The sequence below is a fragment of the Apodemus sylvaticus genome, chromosome 18, assembly GCF_947179515.1.
Source record: "Apodemus sylvaticus chromosome 18, mApoSyl1.1, whole genome shotgun sequence".
Taxonomy (NCBI): domain Eukaryota; kingdom Metazoa; phylum Chordata; class Mammalia; order Rodentia; family Muridae; genus Apodemus; species Apodemus sylvaticus.
In genome coordinates, this window is record NC_067489.1 from 9,053,397 (window position 1) to 9,071,560 (window position 18,164).

Here is an 18,164-nt window from a genome sequence, read left to right on the forward strand (position 1 = left end):
CTGGAAGAGGTACCTGGTCTGTCGCAGGGTTACATTTGTTCTGTAAGCTTTCTTTTTTGGGGGGGTAACTTTCATACTTTAGAGGGGCAGTTTTAACCTTGTCTGGCTCATTAAGAGGAGGAAACAAATCAGAAATGTGTAAATGTCCTGTTATTAATCCTAGCTATCAATAAGTGCCTGCTTGGTGTACTACTCAGTGTTCTTTGCCATGGGAGGCCTTTGTAGCTCCTGCGCTGTGGCCTGCTCTGTCTTCCCAAGCTTGCCCAGCTGGTTGAAACTTTGGTGTTCTTTTAGGTGTATGGGTGTCTGAGCTGATTGGTAGTGACACTGGCTCTCTGTGTCGCTGCCTTGGGGCGTGTGCTTCCTGCCGGTTTCTCACTGCTGCTGACAAGGCCTCAGTGGCTGCAGAAGGAAGCAGTGGTCCTGTAATGGAGACGTGTCTGATTGTTCTGAATTCTCTTTTGACTGTAGGTGATTGGCACGCCTCAGAGACCCGCAGCATCCAACACTATTGTGGTAGGAAGCCCACACACCCCCAACACTCACTTTGTGTCCCAGAACCAGACGTCTGACTCCTCACCTTGGTCTGCTGGGTGAGCACCCCCGCCCTAGGATGGCAGCTGCTGAGAATGTCCCTTTTCCTCTGGCCATGTGTCACATGGTCTGTATTGGGGTACCTGAGCAGAGAAAGTTCAAAGCTCCCATCTTATCTCTGACTGGGCCACAGAGAGAACAATGGCCGCTAATATGACACAAACACTTAGAAAGTTCCAGAAGATCTGATCTCTACTAGATTTCTACCAGGTCCGATATCAGGGCTCCATTCTGTGCATGGTCTGTCCCTCCAGGGCTGTACTGCCACTGAGATGGTAGCAGATGTAGAAGTGATGTGATTCTCTTTAAAGATCACCAGTGTGTCATACTGTGGTTTAAAAACACACTCTTGTGAAAACATGTATCTCTTGCTTCAGTACCCAAAACTCTCCAGAGAAACTTAGTGACTCTGTTCCAGGTGTGATTAGTGAGGGTGACACATTTGGTGTGCCCCTGACCCCAAGCTTGCACCACGGTTTCCATTTGACACGTCTGTCAGTCTAAGCTTTAGCCTTATGTCATGGGAGCTTGCCAAAATTACCCCTGAACATCCCTAAGTTTACACTAAATGTGCCATGCTCTGATGCCAGCAGACGCCTTTAGAACAGTGGCGCCTAGTGTGTGGTCCGGATCAGACCCATGCTGATTTCTGCCCTTCGGATGTCTGTCCATCTTCCCTGACATTTAAAGGCACAGGTGTGTGAACTGGCCTCATACATGTTCTTTTTCTGACCTGAGAAACACTGATACTTGCCAATGTCCTTGATATATTAGGGCAGAGTCCCTGCTGCCTGAGGTGGGGCTGTGGGAAAAATGGGCCTCTGTGGCCTTAGGCCTTTTCTCTGAAAGCCTTTACATCTTTACGTCTGGCTTCCGTGACTAATAGTGTCTGTTTTTCTGATGTTTGAAAGGAAGCGGAACAGGAAAGGCGAGAAGAATGGCAAGGGCCTGCGGCATTTCTCCATGAAGGTGTGCGAGAAGGTGCAGCGGAAAGGGACAACCTCCTACAATGAGGTGGCTGACGAGCTGGTGGCAGAGTTCAGTGCCGCTGACAACCACATCCTACCAAACGAATCCGTAAGTGTCCTGGCAGTGCATGGGGCTTGAGTTGCAGGACCCGTGTGTCCAGGAACATGCCCTTGGGACATGCTTGCGGTACGATCCTCAGGTGTGAGTTTCCAAGCCATTGGATCACCAGGAAGGCTGTTGCTCTGTCTTCTAGGCTTATGACCAGAAGAACATCCGGCGGCGTGTCTACGATGCCTTAAATGTGCTGATGGCCATGAACATCATCTCCAAGGAGAAGAAGGAGATCAAATGGATCGGCCTGCCCACCAACTCAGCTCAGGAATGCCAGAACTTAGAGGTGCACTGCCTAAGCGGGCTTCCGTTGTCCTGGGTCACTGGAGAGGGTAAACCAGGTGGCTGAGTGGATGTGATGAGGGTCCCTGTGCATTTCGTAGTCCCTGTTACAAGACAGGTTCTACTTCTGGCTCTGTGGGGTGAGGTGGGCTGGGATGGGGTGGGGGAGGATCAGAGCTTTGAACACTGGCCTTCATCGGAGTTCAGCTCTGTCTGGTCTGTCAGTTGCACTATGGCTGTGCTCTTGGTGAAAGTGCCTATGGGCCTGGCAGGATGGCTTTGTCGGTGTATGTGCTGATGAGCGCCCCTCCTCACTGCTCCGTCTGCAGGTAGAGAGGCAGCGGAGACTGGAGAGGATCAAACAGAAGCAGTCACAGCTCCAGGAGCTCATCCTGCAGGTACGGCCTTTCTGAGCACCTTCGCCTTCCCCCTAGAAACAAATCTAGTATGTTGGACGCACAGGCCTTGTGCAAAGAGAGGCTTGACTCTGACATCCAAGGGAATTTTAAGCCTGCACCAGGCAGGTCATGGACTCTGTAGATGTTGGTCTTTACAGTTACTGCCCAGGGAAAGCATGGTGGTTGTCTGTGTTCATGTCAAGTGGCCCTGGGAGTTGAACTTATAGTAAGAGACCTGGGGAGTCAGTGAAGATCGTGTGAACAGGACTCATGGCAGAGCAGACTGAGATGTGCGAGGACCTTGCAGAAGGCATAGGTACTGGGCATGGAGGTGCCTGGCCACCAGCCTGAGATGACCGTAGTATCCAAGGTGCCTAGTGATCAGGGCCGATGGAGGAGGAGGCAGGAGCAGTGCTTGGTGGCGTGTTCTTCCCCCCTGTGTCAGGGCCGATGGAGTAGTGGAGGCAGGAGCAGTGCTTGGTGGCGTGTTCTTCCCCCCTGTGTCAGGGCCAGTGGAGGAGGAGGCAGGAGCAGTGCTTGGTGGCGTGTTCTCCCCTGTGTCAGGGCTGATGGAGGAGGAGGCAGGAGCAGTGCTTGGTGGCGTGTTCTCCCCTGTGTCAGGGCTGATGGAGGAGGAGGCAGGAGCAGTACTTGGTGGCGTGTTCTTCCCCCCCTGTGTCAGGGCTGATGGAGTAGTGGAGGCAGGAGCAGTGCTTGGTGGCGTGTTCTCCCCTGTGTCAGGGCTGATGGAGGAGGAGGCAGGAGCAGTGCTTGGTGGCGTGTTCTTCCCCCCTGTGTCAGGGCCAGTGGAGGAGGAGGCAGGAGCAGTGCTTGGTGGCGTGTTCTTCCCCCCTGTGTGCGCAGCCTAAAGGTGGCATGAGAGAGACAGCTCAGGGACCAAGGTCTGGGTCCGGGGTCCTGGCTCCAAAGGGAAGGGGAGCTGGGAAGCTGGTGGCTCAGCACACTCCCCCTCTCCTGCCCTCACTTGCCCACCACGGGCTGGAGACGAGGGCTCCTACTGTGTAGTTAGTTGCCTGTGTCGTTATGAGCACCTCCGCTGTAGGAGGGAGGAGTGGGGTTGCCAGGGTTAGATCAGAGCCTTGTGTCCATGTAGACTCCAAGACTTCATCACTTCAGAACTGCAGAGAGGTCCTTCGTGCGCTAAGGGATTAACTTGGGACTGAGTGTCCTCCAGCAGGTCATTCGTGTGACTGCTTTGCTGTGCTCCTTGTCCCCCATAGGCTGTGAGCACATCGCAGGCTGCTACAGGGCGATCTCATACCCAGGTTCCTATATCTTCTGGAAGGAAGGGATCGTATTACTAGGGGGGCTGTGTTGGTCTTTTTCAGCAAATCGCCTTCAAGAACTTGGTGCAGAGAAATCGCCAAGCCGAGCAGCAGGCCCGCAGGCCGCCTCCCCCCAACTCTGTCATCCACTTGCCCTTCATCATTGTCAACACCAGCAGGAAGACAGTCATTGACTGCAGCATCTCCAATGACAAGTGGGTCCTCAGTGAGCCCTCTAAATGTGGCTCCTCAGGGGAAGAAATAGATACTTTGTTATCAGGGTTTCTGTCTAGGCTGCTTACTAACAGCAGTTCTCTCTGGTGGTCCTAGAACATGTGCCCTGTGCAGGCAGAGAGGCCACGACCATAGCAGGACAGGCCGTAGAACTATGCAGTGGCATGTCTTTCACTCCCTAGTTTGAACTGCTGTAGAGAAATTGAGTTATAGGGTCTGGGATGGGGGGCTTGGGGGAAAGGCGGATGGATTCCTGGGTCCCACCCACAGGGCTTACTGCCTGCTCTTGGAGGCCATATATCTTCACAGTGCCTTTCCCCAACAGATTTGAGTATCTGTTTAACTTTGACAACACGTTTGAAATCCATGATGACATTGAGGTGCTCAAGCGTATGGGCATGGCGTGCGGGCTGGAGTCGGGCAACTGCTCTGCTGAAGACCTCAAGGTGGCGAGGAGTTTGGTACCAAAAGCTCTAGAACCATACGTGACAGGTCAGTTGTGCCCTGTGGCTGGCCATGCTGTGGCCCAGTCTATCCCTAGTGCCTGGGTGTCTGCTGAGGTTGGGCTGAACATCTGTCCCCTTGCTTGTTGGGCTCCATGAGTAGCATGTGTGGCATGATGAAACTGTCATGGGGTAAGATCTCTACTGAGTGGGGATAGGAGGTGACAGGCCTGGTGCCCTTCCAAGGCCATCACTTGGTCCTTAGAACCCAGCAGTCAGGACAGCATGGGGCAGGCCTGTCAGTTTCCTGGTCTTCTACTTTGGGGACTTTGCTGAGTCATCAGGTTACACTGGCCTTGTGATGAGTCATGAAAGGTCCTGTTCAATGGTCAAAAATGCATGATGTCTGCTTGCTTTTTGAAGCTGTCTCAGATTGCATGAGCATCTGTCCTGTCCTGTGTAAGGCATTGCCTGCACCTTGGCCTTCCTGCAGCAGTTGTAGGCCTGGGACCTGGCCTGGGCTCTGCCTTGAGTCTGCGTGAGTCTGAGGTGGAAGGTGGCACACTGCACATTCATGCTCTTAGTCCCCGGTTCACCCTCTGGTGGTGCTGGCCCTCGGAGCAGCACAGGGAAGCTCCCGAGGGGACCAGCCACCCCCGGTTCTCACACAGCAGGGAGAGCAAGCTGGAGGGTGTCCGCAGAGCTCCCCCAGGAGGAGTCTACTCATGCAGGCTTGTTTCTCATATGCTGGATCTCGGGAGTTTTGTTTGCTCTCTGCCTCTGGCAGGCCCGGAGCTCAGAGGTCTGCCTCACAGGTGATGGGTTATAAGGCAGGCTCCGCCACACCTGACTGCTCGGTTTTATTATTACTGTCTGCTTCTGTCTCTTCCCAGAAATGGCTCAGGGATCCATTGGCGGAGTATTCGTCACGACGGCAGGTTCTACATCCAATGGCACAAGGCTTTCTGCCAGGTGACAGCAGCTGGGGGTGGGGCAGTCAGTAGGGTTTCAGATCGGGTGGACTGAGCGTGGCCCAGAGACCTATCTGCCCAGGCAAGGGCACACACAGTGCGTGTCCCCCATAAAATGATCCCCAGTTAAGCAATTCATGGTTTTCACGTTTGAAAATGCGTTACATAGTAAGGTGGGGGCAGACCTGCCTGTGTTCCACTGTCGTCAGCAGGGAGAGTGACAAGGGTTTGGTTTGGTTTGGTTTTTTGAGACAGGATTTCTCTCTGTAGCCCAGACAGTCCTGGAGCTTGCTTTGTAGACCAGGCTGGCCTCACACTCTGCCTCGCTAGTGCTGGAATTAACGGTGTACAGCACGTGACTGGTTTCATTTTGTTTTTAATGCCTCTTTAATCATTTTCTTAAAATGTATCTCATGATACAGTATGTATACAGTTTTATTTTCTGCTTCTATACACTTCACATTTTTAAAGAAATCTTTTATTTAATGTAACTATTTGTGTGTGATGTATGTGGGCAAGTATGGAGGTCAGAAGAGGCGCGTGCGTGCGTGCGTGCGTGCGTGCGTGCGTGCGTGCATGCAGTTCTCTCCCACCTTTACATGATTCCAAGGAGCAAACTTCAGTCTCTAGGCTTGTGTGGAAAGTGCTTTTGGCCAAGTTTGTACAACTTGTTAGACATGTGATGTGCATGTGGGTGTGCACATGCTGTCTGTGTGTGCGTGGAGTTGAGAGGACGACCTCACTCTGAGTGTGGATCTTTGAGTGGGACTCAGGTCAGGTCATCAGGGCAGCCTAGCAAGTCTTCTTACTTAGCCTGTTTTTATTTTTTAATTAAAACAACCTCACTCCACAGCCAGGCCAGGTCTTCCCATTCCTTTGCCTCAGTCTCCTTTACAGTTTGTTTGTTTGTTTGTTTGTTTGTTTGTTTATTGGATTTGTTTTGTTTTGAGACAGGGTTTCTCTGTGTAGCCCTGGCTGTCCTGGAACTCACTCTGTAGACCAGGCTGGCCTGGAACTCAGAAATCCGCCTGCCTCTGCCACTCAGAGTGCTGGGATTACAGGTGTGTGCCACCACTGCCCGGCTTACAGTTTAGTTTTAAAAGTGTTTTGTTCAATATTCACACACTCATGTAATGTATTGTGACCAAATCCACTCTCATTCCCTCCTTCAACTCCCTGTTCTCACTGTCACTGCTGCTGCCTCCTCCTCCTCCCTCCTCCTCCCTTCTCCTCCCTCCTCCTCTGCTCTCGCTCCCTCTCTGTAAGCCTGTGCAGAGTTGTCTGTGTATGCAGTCAGTGTTGTGTTGTCTATGTGTGCAGGGCATCCGTTGGTCTTGGGTGGCCTCTTTGGGCCTGCGTTCCTGAACAAAGCTGACTTCTCTTCCAGTTGCTTTTAGTTGCCCATAGCTCCTCAACTTGGCTGGTTTTCTGTTTTGCTTTGTTGTTGTTGTGTGGTGGTGGTGGTGGTGGTGGTGGTGGTGGTGGTGGTGGTGGTGGTGGTGGTGGTGGTGGTGTTTGGTGGTGTTTGGTGGTGTTTGGTGGTGGTGGTGGTGGTGGTGGTGTTTGGTGGTGGTGGTGGTGGTGGTGTTTGGTGGTGGTGGTGGTGTTTGGTGGTGGTGGTGGTGTTTGGTGGTGGTGGTAGTGGTGTGTGTGTGTGTGTGTGTGTGTGTGTGTGAGTGAGTGAAACAGTGTTTCTCACTGATTGGCTAAACTGGTTGAGCAGGTTTCCTCTGGCTTTCTGGTTCTAGATAATGGGAAGATACTGCCAACTGTAGCTTTTAAAAATACGTATTTAAATTTGTGCAGTGTAGTGTATTAGTGTTTTGTCTACATGTATGTTTGCATACCACGTGTGTATCAGGTACCTGTGGAAGCCATAGGAGGGTGTTAGGTCGTTGAAACTGGAGTTACAGACTTGTGAGCTGTCATGTCAGTCCTGGGAATTGAACTGTGGTCCTCTGCCAGACAGCCACTGCTCTGAACCTCTGCTCTATTCACCTCTCGCCGTCCCTCCGGCATCAGCAAGCCTGACTTAGATGTGGGTGCTAATGATCTAAGTTCAGATCCCCGTGAGAACAGGGCACTGTAATGACTATGCCCTCTCCTATGCCCTGTGCTTTGTATTTTATTGCATCTTTTTACTTTCTGTGTTATTGGAGGACCTTTATTTACTATTTAAAAACAAAAGCATATCAGTTACCATTTGGCCTATTTCAGAAGATGAGTATCATAGACCTAAGCTGGTCTTTACAATGAGTATGAACGATGAAATAATTGTATTGGCATGTTGATAGATACAGTCTAGTTAAGGTTACTTATTTGTAAGAAAAAAATTTAAATTTTAGAATTAAGTTAATAACTGTAGATGTTGCTGGACCATTTGAGGCTATCGTGTAAATGAACACCGAGGCTCTGATGTGAACACCACGGGGTTGGTGGTGACCGAGTGATCCGTGTGCCCTTGAGGGGCAGACAGCTTGTGAACTTCCCAGCTTTCTCAGAGATCAGCTTTTCTCTTGTTCTGAAGTCTGAGCTGAGTGTGAGTGTGCTTATGGGGTTTGGGGTTGTTTTTTAAAGTAGAGTATTTTTTAAATATTTTCTCCTTGTTTTTAAAGTGTGTGTGTGTGTTTATGCTCGTACACGCACATATTGGGCATATGTAGAGGCCAAAAGACATCTTGTGAAGTTGTTTCTTTCACTTTTGTGTGGGTTCTGAGCATCACAGACGTAGGTTTCCAGGCTTGTGAGGCAAGTGCTTTTGCCCATTGAGCCCCTTGGGTGACCACCACGGTTGGCTCTGTTTATGGAATAAACTTTTCTGGCTGCCCACGTCTCACAGTGAGAAAACGTTGACTCTTATGAGGAGTGATAGCATTGGTGTTGTGTTTAACACACATGTAGCTATGGTTACAGGAACAGCCAAAGAGCAGCTGTAGCCTCGACTGTTCTTGTGTAGTTGCCCCATCTGCGAGCCCAGTACTTGGTAGTGCTATCGCACAGTGCTGATAAGTTCTAGTAAAAACATTAGGCTGAGTAGTTGTGGCTTTACATTAATTGTCAGGTCCTGAATGCTAGGAGGGTGCCAGCAGCCCAGCCTGTGCTAAAGACTTAATGATGCCACCTAGTAGTTCCCGGTCCTGACCCGTGTTGCTATAGAGTGTGTACATGACAGAGACTAGGGATGTGGCGTGTGCAAGTGTGTGTGCTGATTCATAGTGCCCTAGTGCACATGTCCGTGTATGCTGTTTCCCTTTGTATCTCAGGGATCTTTTGTGAGTTCTGGTGACCAGACACTATGCTGTACCAGGTTTTTAAAGAATTGGTCTCAGAGTGAAGCTCATTACAGGTTATGGTTTTAATATTGCAGATGGTGAACTTTTCCCTTTTTATGCTGTAATTTAAAAAAAAAAAAAAAAGAAAACCAAACTACCCCTTAGGGTCCTGTCCTGGTTCTTGGGCTGGACAGAGCAGGCTTCCCCACTGACTGGCCTATCTTTGCAGTGATTTGAGCAATGGTGCAGATGGGATGCTGGCCACGAGCTCCAATGGGTCTCAGTACAGCGGCTCCAGGGTCGAGACCCCAGTGTCCTACGTTGGGGAGGATGATGACGACGATGATGACTTTAATGAGAACGACGAGGAAGATTGATTACTCAACCTGTAGACCCCTCTTCCTCGAATCAGCTTCAGGAAAACGTGTAGAGAAAAGAAAGTGGGCTTTCTGTTCTTCTTGGCCTACTCCTGAGAAGATACCCACGAGTTTGGGAGTTAGATATGCAGCTCCAAGGATGGAGTGTGCCGCAGTGTGAGCCTAGCTGCGCATGTGTGTGAAGCCAGCGTGCTGATGCAGAGCCTGCATCTACCTGTTAGGATTTTATGGCTTCTCTCTCTTCTTTCTTTCTTTTTTCTTTCCTTTCTTTCTTTCCTTTCTTTGAGTTTGAAGCTTATTTGCCCCTCAACAGTTGTTGCTGGGTTTGCTGAGGAAACTGTACTGCGCCCACACCAGTGACAATGCTAAGTGCTGCCCCGCCTCCTGTGTCCAGCACCCAGGTGGTGGACACAGGCTTTAGGATGAATTCTTCCATTGGTTAAATCATGCAGTGTCCAAAGAACCAAACCAATAGCAAAGCTCTGCCTGTTAGACTTTAAGCGCCATACGTCTTATTATGACTATTTTTCCTTAAATTATATTGACTGCCAGAATTCCATCAAGTCTGTACACCTTTTCTCTATTGCAGCAACAAATTGCAAAGTAGATTTTCTTGTTTTGTTTTTGTTTGGAAGAAGTTCACTGCCACGCTGGTGCAGCTATGGAAATCGTCTAGAAAGTTTGCTTATGGTAAATTTGCCTGATTTCTTACAGGCTACGTTTGGAAACTTTTTATTATATAGTTGTTTACATACTTATAAGTCTATCATTTAAAGACGTGTACTGAAACAAATGTTGTATTTGTTTCATAAGCATCTTCCTGTAATCTATTATAAAGTTGAAATTAAACATAGAGAATGTTTTAACAGTTTTTTAACTCAAAATTTGTCAATCATTTTTAATAGTTCTTTTTTTATAAAAAGAAAAAGGAATCTAAGGACAGGCAATAGTCTCTTAAAAATGTATTCACAAGACCCCGTTAACTGCACAGTCACCCTTAGCTGCCTGTTCCAAAATGACGGTCTTTTTATTGAAACACAAATAAACTTTTCTGTAATATTTTATGGAATATAAAGAGACTTTAATTGTTTGACTTGTTTAACTAAGCACTGTTAGTTTTTATTAATAAAACGCGCATGGGCATTTTAAACAAGCTCTGTGTTTCTGTAACTCAGGACTGTACTCCAATTACTCTGGATTGCCCTAAGTGGAAAGGTGGATGCTGGCCCAGGATCAGAGTCCTCGTACGTCTGATAGTCCCTGCACTGCTGGTCATGACTGGGCGGGATGTGGGAAAGGAGGGTGAAGTGGGGAGGATCATAAGTGCCCAAGAACAGAAACCGGTTCTTTGACTTTTTCTCTCTGTCCTGAAAGTTGAGATACACTTTGTAGGTTTAGCTTTCAGGGGAGCTAGAACACTGAGCATTCTGGAAAAATTAGGACTGGATAGACCAGTAGTTAGTCTCTTTGCTCCTTGACAGCTATACTGGTAGAATCTGCCAGACATAACTACTTAGGGACTGTTTGAGATAACTTGTGACACTGGAGCTGCGCCATGGCTTCCATGGCACTAGATTTCCAGGGGTGTGAGGCTCGGCATTTTTTTTTCTACCCCTTCCCTCCATTCTTCTCTTCCCCATTGGGAATCCAGAGGCTGAAAACTCAGACATTAAAAGATGGCTTTCTGTTTGGGAAGGTTACTGGACATGCCCAAGGAAAGGCCCAGAACAGACTTGAAAGGCCCTGTAGGTGCCATTTCAGGCTGATCCACCCAAACGCAGCTAGCATGCAACTATCAGAACAGGAGCAGCAACAAACCTTGGGAAATCGGAGTCACCGTTCTGGCCACTGTGAGCAGATGGACAGGAAGAGAACAAAAAGTGTTCCATTTACAGGAAGAGGTAAACCAGCAGACGCTCCTGAGGGTGATTACATACATCGTGCACCAACACTGTCACTGTCACCTCGGAGATGCTCAGAGAACCGAGGGAAGGCGAGTGCCAGGAAAGTGGTTCACAGACCACGGCGGCGGCGGCAGTAAAGAGGGGGCTTCAGTCGGAAGTCCAGGGCAGCAGTGGACAGAATACACAGATGGTGTCAGACTAACTGCCAGCTATGACAACACAGTTCCCAAGTCTGAGGGACAGGAGACAAAGATCTAAGAGATGTGACCCCAAACGGGTGTGGAAAGAGCAGCTGAAGACTCAGCACGCTCAGGAGAGGCCACCTGACTACGCATCCACACAACAGATTCCGAGTAAAAGAGAGTATGTCCTCGGCACGTTTTCACCAGGCCTCTGAAAGACATGAAACGTCACGTGTGTGCACTTAGCATCCAGAGTCCTCTGTGGGGCCACGAAGCAATAAGCCCAAACCTTCAGAACACCGGAAAGAGTGAAGGGAGCACATGCACCCAGAGTCCTGCTGAGGAAGCTTGAAAACAGATGGGTAGCTCTTCACAGTTGGTGGCTTCTGATGGTGTGGGTAGTGTGGCAGGGGAGAGAGAATGAAGCTTTCTAAACTAGCTACCAGGAATTTGACCATGCTCCAGTGAGTATATGGGCAGCACAAATTGGACTTGGTGTGGTTTATGGGAAGCATGTGTGCTCAGGATGTATCACATGGAATTCCCAAATAAGAATACTATGTTGGGGTGGGGGGTGAGATGCCTCAGACTGCCATGTACTTGCTGCGTGAGCTTGGCGACCTGAGTCCAGTCCCTGGGATCCATGTGGAGAACTGACAGGAATAAACACAAATAAACTTTTCTGTAATATTTTATGGAATATAAAGAGACTTTAATTGTTTAATTGTCCTCTGGCCACGTGTGTTCTCCCCCATTATATCTACATGTCTAATAATAAGTTTTAAAGACTTTAAGAACTGATTTTCAATTTCATATATATACTAGGCTAGGCAGCAGAGTTATAATTCGGACTCTCCTTAAGAGAGAGTCCTTGGGTCATGTCTATAATCCCAGCACTTGGGAGGCAGAAGCAGGCAGATTTCTGAGTTCGAGGCCAGACTGGTCTACATAGTGAATTCCAAGACAACCATGGCTATACAGAGAAAGCCTATCTTGGAAAAACCAAAATTTTTTTAAAGGAGAGAAATGAAATTATCCCCACATCAAAGAGGGGATTCGCCCCCCTGTATCTGGTCTGGTACTCAGTGCTCACGGACAGTCCATCAGGTTAAGGCTGAGCAATAGCCAGAACTAAAATGAAGGACACAGACTAAACACAAGTCTCTAGTATTCCAGCCTTGCTGGCTCCAGTTTGTTTCCTTCATATTTTAAAAGGAGCAGCTCCTGTGCACCTCGTGCGGTAACTCACACCCTGCACCCGATCACCCAATCTGACCATCTCTGAGAAGGAAAACTCTGTGTACAAAATTCAGCACTTTCTGGTAGTCAGCAAATGAGGAATATAAAAACAACCTAACAGGGTCATAAATGAACAGCCACCGAGCGCGAGGCCCTGGGCCGAGAACAGGGTGGCAGGGCACTGATATCTAGTCCACCGAGTGCTAGAAACTCTAGCCAGGAAGTTAGGGAAGAAGAATGAAAAACATCCATGTTTGATAAGTAAAATGATCTCCACTTGCAGATAGGATCTCACATATTAGAAATCCAAAGGGATCCACTAAAATACTTTCAGGAAAAATAAGGGAGCGGGGCACAGCATGCATTGATTACTTCTGTGTAGCTATTAGGGTTCTTGAGAGGAAACAGACCCGTAGAATGAGCATAAAGGACCGACGGGGCAGTCAGTCCCAGCAGAGGCTGCCTAGTTCACAAGGCTGGGGCCCTTCTGGTCCTGGAGGACATATGCATGTGGAAGAAGCTGGATTGATGGAGTGTCACGTCAGCCACACAAAGAGCTAAGGGGGCAGAAAGATGGCTCAGCGGAGAGGAGCACTGACTGCTCTTGCAGAGGACCCAGGTTTGATTCCCAGCACCCACATGGTAACTGCAGTTCCAGGGGACCTCATACCTAATGACTTCCACACAGTACCCAGACACACATGCAAGCAAAACACACATAAAGTAAAATAATAAACAGCAATTAGGGCTAAGATGGATCTAAGAACCATGAAACAAGAAAACAAGGGAAGACCTTATTAGAATTTCATAGTCATTTTTTTAATGACACCAAAGACATGAAATGAAAAAATAACGTAAGTTTTGTGTGTGTGTGTATGTGTGTTACTTATTGTGCATTGAAAGTCACTAGCAACAGAAAGACACTAGCCCATGTGGATTCATGACTTCTCTCATCACTGTGCTAAAACGGAGTAACTTGAAGAAGAAAGAGCCAGGTTTTGCCCGCAGCTTGTGAGAGAACCAGTTCGTCATAGCGGTGCGAGCATGGCCGCGAGCAAGCATGCGGCAGCTGGCCGCCACCCCGCCTTCCATCTGGTCACAGCAGAGATGGCTGCTCGTGCCCAGCTTGCCTCCTCTGACACTGGCCTGGCCACTGGGCCATGGGATGCTCTCTCTCACACTTAAGGGGAATCGTCTGTTCAACCTTTCTGGAAACATCGTTATAGATACCCCGACGTGTATCTGTAGTGATTTCTAAGTTTAGTCATGAAGGAAGTGAGGTCAGTCATCGTGCCATAGAATGAGAGAGACACCTTACAAACTGATTGACAACTAATATGTAGCACGGAGAGAACTTAAAGCCAAACAACAGCAGGCAGCGTGCTTGGAGAGAAGAGGGTAAGGCTGAGATTGGACGCCTCTCCATGAAGGTTGGCAGTGGTTTGAGAGCAAAAGCGTAAGGATCAAGGAATGGACACTAGAACCACAAAGAGATGCCACAGCACTGCCCAGACCACTCGTGAGAGCAGAAGATATAGAATCTGGCAAGCCACCATGGCTTGGATCTGTAATGGGTCCTCCTAGTTCGCCTGGGTTCGTGGTTGTATTTTTTTCAGATAGGATCTCCCATGTGCCAGGTTGGCCTTGAACTTGTTACATCACTGAAGATGAGCACGGACATCTGTTCTTTCTGCCTTTGACTCCCAAGTGCAGGATTATAGGCATGCATCACCGCACCTAGTTTATGTGTGCTGGGGTTCTAACCCAGGGCTTTTGTAAGTGCAGTAGATGCTTCCAACTGAGCCCTGACCCTAGCCCAAGGGCCTTACAGGCTAGTTCTTAGTTTGGCTCTTTGGTAAGTTGTGGAATTTTAAGTGGGAAATCTTTAAGCCAATTGGGGGACCTGCCCTTAAGACGGATCCTAGAATCTTGACTTGTATGTGGGTGTTTTGTTTCTGCTTCCTGACCACGATGTAAGCCAAATTCCGTTCACCATGCCCTACCGCCATATTGTGGCCCTAACAGACACCTGTTAGGCAATGGGTGAGCTCGGTCAGAGTCCACAGTTGTGACTCAAAGTGAACATTTATTCTTTACTGAATGGCTTATCTCAGGCATGTGCTATAGCACTATACAGCTGACTAACACATGCTTGTTAGGATATGAGTAGTCAAATTTCTCCCGGTAGGGATGGGAGATGGAGTCACCTCAGTGGGAAACAGGAGGGCTACTCCTGAAAGAATTAAAAACACAAATTTGGTGCGTGTGTGCAAAGCTGTGAAGACAGGTCTTGAAGACAGAGAGTTGTACGCTCATGATCTAAGCATCATTGGTCACCAATAAAACAAAGGTGAAACAACCCAAGTGCCCACTGATTACATGAAGAACAGTGTAGTCTACATACACAGTAAGACTTGAAGTCGTGGGCTGGAGAGATGGCTCAGTGGTTAAGGGCACTGACTGCTCTACCAGAGGTCCTGAGTTCAATTCCCAGCAACCACATGGTGGCTCACAGCCATCTGTAGTGGGATCTGATGCCCTCTTCTGGTGGGTCTGAAGACAGCGACAGTGTACTCACATATATAAAGATTTGAAGTCTTGACTGAAAAGGGAATTCTGACACAGGATGCGACTCGAGTCTCAGCATCAGTCAGTCAGAAGACAACACTGTGTGGTTCCACTCATCTGAGGCACCCAAAGTCGGATTCGCAGAAACAGAAGGTGCCTGGTGAACACGGTGTCTGTGGGGAGATGGGGACGAGTGTCAGCTGTAAGCGAGCAGATGTCCCCCAGCTGCCTTAAAAAGTCAAGCTGGCAAATTCTGTGTTAGGTGGGAAGGAGAGTCTGCCAGGCATGAAAGATGTGCCGGACAGTTGTGTGTCTTCTTGACAAGTTAGAGTCATCTGAGAGGAGGGGACCCCAATTGAGATTCTCCCTAAGATTCTCTAGGCAAGCTTGTAGGGTATTTTTTTTTAATTGATGTGGGAGGGCCCTGCCCACATGTGGGTGTGGTCCTCGGCTAGTGGGCCTAGGTTCTGTAACAAAGTAGGCTAAGAAAGCCATGAGGAACAAGCCAGTAAGCAGCACCGCTCCGTGGCCTCTGCATCAGCTCCTGCCTCCAGTTCTCCTGGATGAGTTCCTGCCCTGGCTTCCTTTGGTGATGGACTACAATGTGAAAGTCTGAGCCAAACAAACCCTTTTCATCCCAAGTTGCTTTTTGTCATGGTGTTTCATCGCAGCAATAGACACCCTAAAGACAAGTCAGTATCAAGAGTGGGGTTTTGTTGTGACAGACATGACGGTGGTGTTTTGGGGAGGATTATGGAAGAACTTTGGGTAGAAAAGCCATTGAGTGTGGAGAGCTCAGCGAGCTGTTCTCTGGGAGCTTGGAGACTGTGGAGAGCAGTGCCGGTGATGGAGGCCAGGTTCGTGAAGCTTCAGAGGAAGGAAAAACTCCGCCAGGACTTTGGTTACGAATCTGTGGTTCTGGGCAGCTGGGACTGAAGAATTAGCATGATTAACAAGACGCTAGAACCAATAAAGTAAGACCTGTTTTTCCTGGCACAATAGATGCTGGTCAGCTGGAGCTGAGAGAATAGTGGTGACTGAGGAGAGTCGGGGGTGGGTGTGTATATATGCTTTTAATACCAGCACTTGGGAGGCAGAGGCAGGCAGATCCTGCTCTACAGAGTGAGTTCCAGGACAACCAGGGCTACACAGAGAAACCCCATCTTGAAAAACAGAAAGGGAGAGGAGGGAGGGAGGGAGGGAGAGAGAGAGAGAGAGAGAGAGAGAGAGAGAGAGAGAGAGAGAGAGAGAATATGAATGAATCTGGGAATTACTTCAGAGTTCACACATAGAAGCTGTGTTCCAAAGATGACCATCATTGCTGCCTCTGCTGCAGCTGAACTCGGTAGTGTAAGAGTTACCCAGGTGATACTGATTTGAAAGGCATGAAAGGATCAGGAGAAGCAGCTGAGGCTTACACTGTGAGAAGCTAGGATGGGCTATTGGAGAAGGTGTAGCTTCCATAGATAGTAGTTGCAACCCCAGAATCGAAGGGGTCATGCAGAGAAGTTGAGGCTTGGCACCATGAAGAGAGCCCGTGAGAGGCTATTGGTGAAAGTGCAGCCCAGAAGACCCCAGCATTCTGGAGACGTTAGAACTGTGAGACAACCACCAAAAACAGTAGTGGAAGTGGAGTGGGGTCAGAGCCTAGGAGACAAGCTGTGTGAGCTGCAGAGGGCAGAGCGGAAGTGACCCCAGCCCTGTAGAGGAGCCCAGACTCTGTGACTGTGAGCGGATCCGACTTTGGACACTGTTATTCCCACTATTGGAGTTTGGTTTTGCTTTGCTTTGGTTGCAGCTGTGCCCTGATTCTTCCCTCTTGAAGTAAGTAATTATTTAACTTAATTTTGATTTTCTCAAGCGCCTGAGAAGAGATTTTTGAGCTTGTAAAAGAGATTTGGGATCTTCAAAAAGACAGGATATTTTAAAGGGACTGAACTTTTTTTTTATTATTAGATATTTTTATTTACATTTCAAATGTTATCACCTTTCCCCCTCTGAAAACCCCCTATCCCCTCCCGATGCCCCCCCCCCCCCCCCCCCCCCCCCCGGGACTGAATTTTTAAAGTGTTTGAGTTTATAAAGACTTGTGTTTTTTAATGTGAGATCTTGGGAACAATGAGAAAAGAAAGGTTGTGGCTTGCCCATCAGGCTGACAAGAGGCCAGCTGTGCTGGCTAATCTACATGACACAAGCTAGGGTCACAGGACAGGAAGGAGCCTTGGTTGAGGAAATGCCTCCAGAAGATTGAGCTATAGGCAAGCCTCTAGGGTATTTTCTTAATTAATGATTGCTATGGGAGGACCCAGCCCATTGTTGGTGGAGTCGTCCCTGGGCTCTCTATACAGAAGCAGGCTGAGCAAGCCCTGAGACTCGGCACCCTCCATGGCTTCAGCATCAGCTCCTGCCTCCAAGGTCCTGTCCTGTGTGAGTTCCTGTCCTGACTTCCTTCAGAGATGGACAGTGACATGGAAGTGTAAACCTAATAAACCCTTCCCTCCCCCAATTTGGTTAGTGTTTCATCATAGCAAAAATAACCCAGTGATAGAGGGTTAGATGTTGTATTTGGCTTGGTCAAATCAATGGGTTGTTTGCTAGTGGTAGTGAAAATGACCCTTTCCCCCAATTCTTGTGTTACTTTAAAATATTCAACAGGGTGTGGAACATGAAAAGAGTGCACAGGGCAGTCAGTAGATCCATGTGTGGGTCTTATGCCCCAGGAAGCTCTGTACCTGGTTACTGTGTGTGTGTGTATGTGTGTGTGCACGCACGTGCGCGTGCATGTCTGTCCTCCTGAGCTGTGTTCTGTCTCTGCTGGGAAAAGACAAATGCAGACTCTTTTGTTCTGTGACTGCATGGGAAGGAGGAAATTTAAGGAAAGGACCTGAGACCTTGGAGGCTGAGAGACAGAGGTGGCAGCAGGGTCAATCTGTGGGAAAAGTGGCAGGCTGTGTGGGTCCCTCTGATCACCCTGTACTCCATCTCCGAGATGCCTGACCCCAGTGGCTAAGGTGCCAAAGATCCTTATATAATGATTAAAATCACAGAAAGGTTTTAAACAAAGGAGTGTTCAGTTCTTAGTAGAAGTTTCCCCTGGGGTCAAGAAAGACATGGCTTTTTTTCATACAGAATAAGAAGTTTAATATAGTTTGTTTTGATGGCCTAGGAACTGTGCTCTCAGAACCACGAACTGGAGATGTGTCATGCCAGGGTGACTGGTGTTACACTGATGTAGACCTATAGTTCATACTGAAGTGCAGGACAGACAAAAGATCACAGGACAGAAATGTGGACAGATGGGTTGTCCCATAGTGGTAGCTAGACTCCGGGTTCC

The 18,164-nt window shown here is 48.6% G+C and overlaps 1 protein-coding gene across 4 annotated transcripts in view; it reads left to right on the plus strand.

Moving 5' to 3' along the window:
* Tfdp1 (transcription factor Dp-1) overlaps nt 1–8,947 on the plus strand; it is a 37,833-nt gene extending 28,886 nt beyond the window's left edge. The window contains exons 1-9 of one of the 4 annotated variants that reach the window (XM_052161890.1): nt 504–593; nt 1,188–1,290; nt 1,506–1,671; nt 1,817–1,960; nt 2,286–2,354; nt 3,704–3,855; nt 4,200–4,366; nt 5,211–5,289; nt 8,790–8,947. In XM_052161890.1, the coding sequence (XP_052017850.1) occupies nt 1,558–1,671; nt 1,817–1,960; nt 2,286–2,354; nt 3,704–3,855; nt 4,200–4,366; nt 5,211–5,289; nt 8,790–8,937 (873 nt within the window). In that variant the 5' untranslated portion in view covers nt 504–593; nt 1,188–1,290; nt 1,506–1,557 and the 3' untranslated portion in view covers nt 8,938–8,947. Of the gene's footprint in view, nt 1–471; nt 594–1,187; nt 1,291–1,505; nt 1,672–1,816; nt 2,009–2,277; nt 2,355–3,703; nt 3,856–4,199; nt 4,367–5,210; nt 5,290–8,789 lie in introns of those variants that run through there. The other 3 variants (XM_052161888.1, XM_052161889.1, XM_052161891.1) reach the window with 3 other exon arrangements.
* The last annotated feature ends 9,217 nt before the right edge of the window (nt 8,948–18,164 follow it).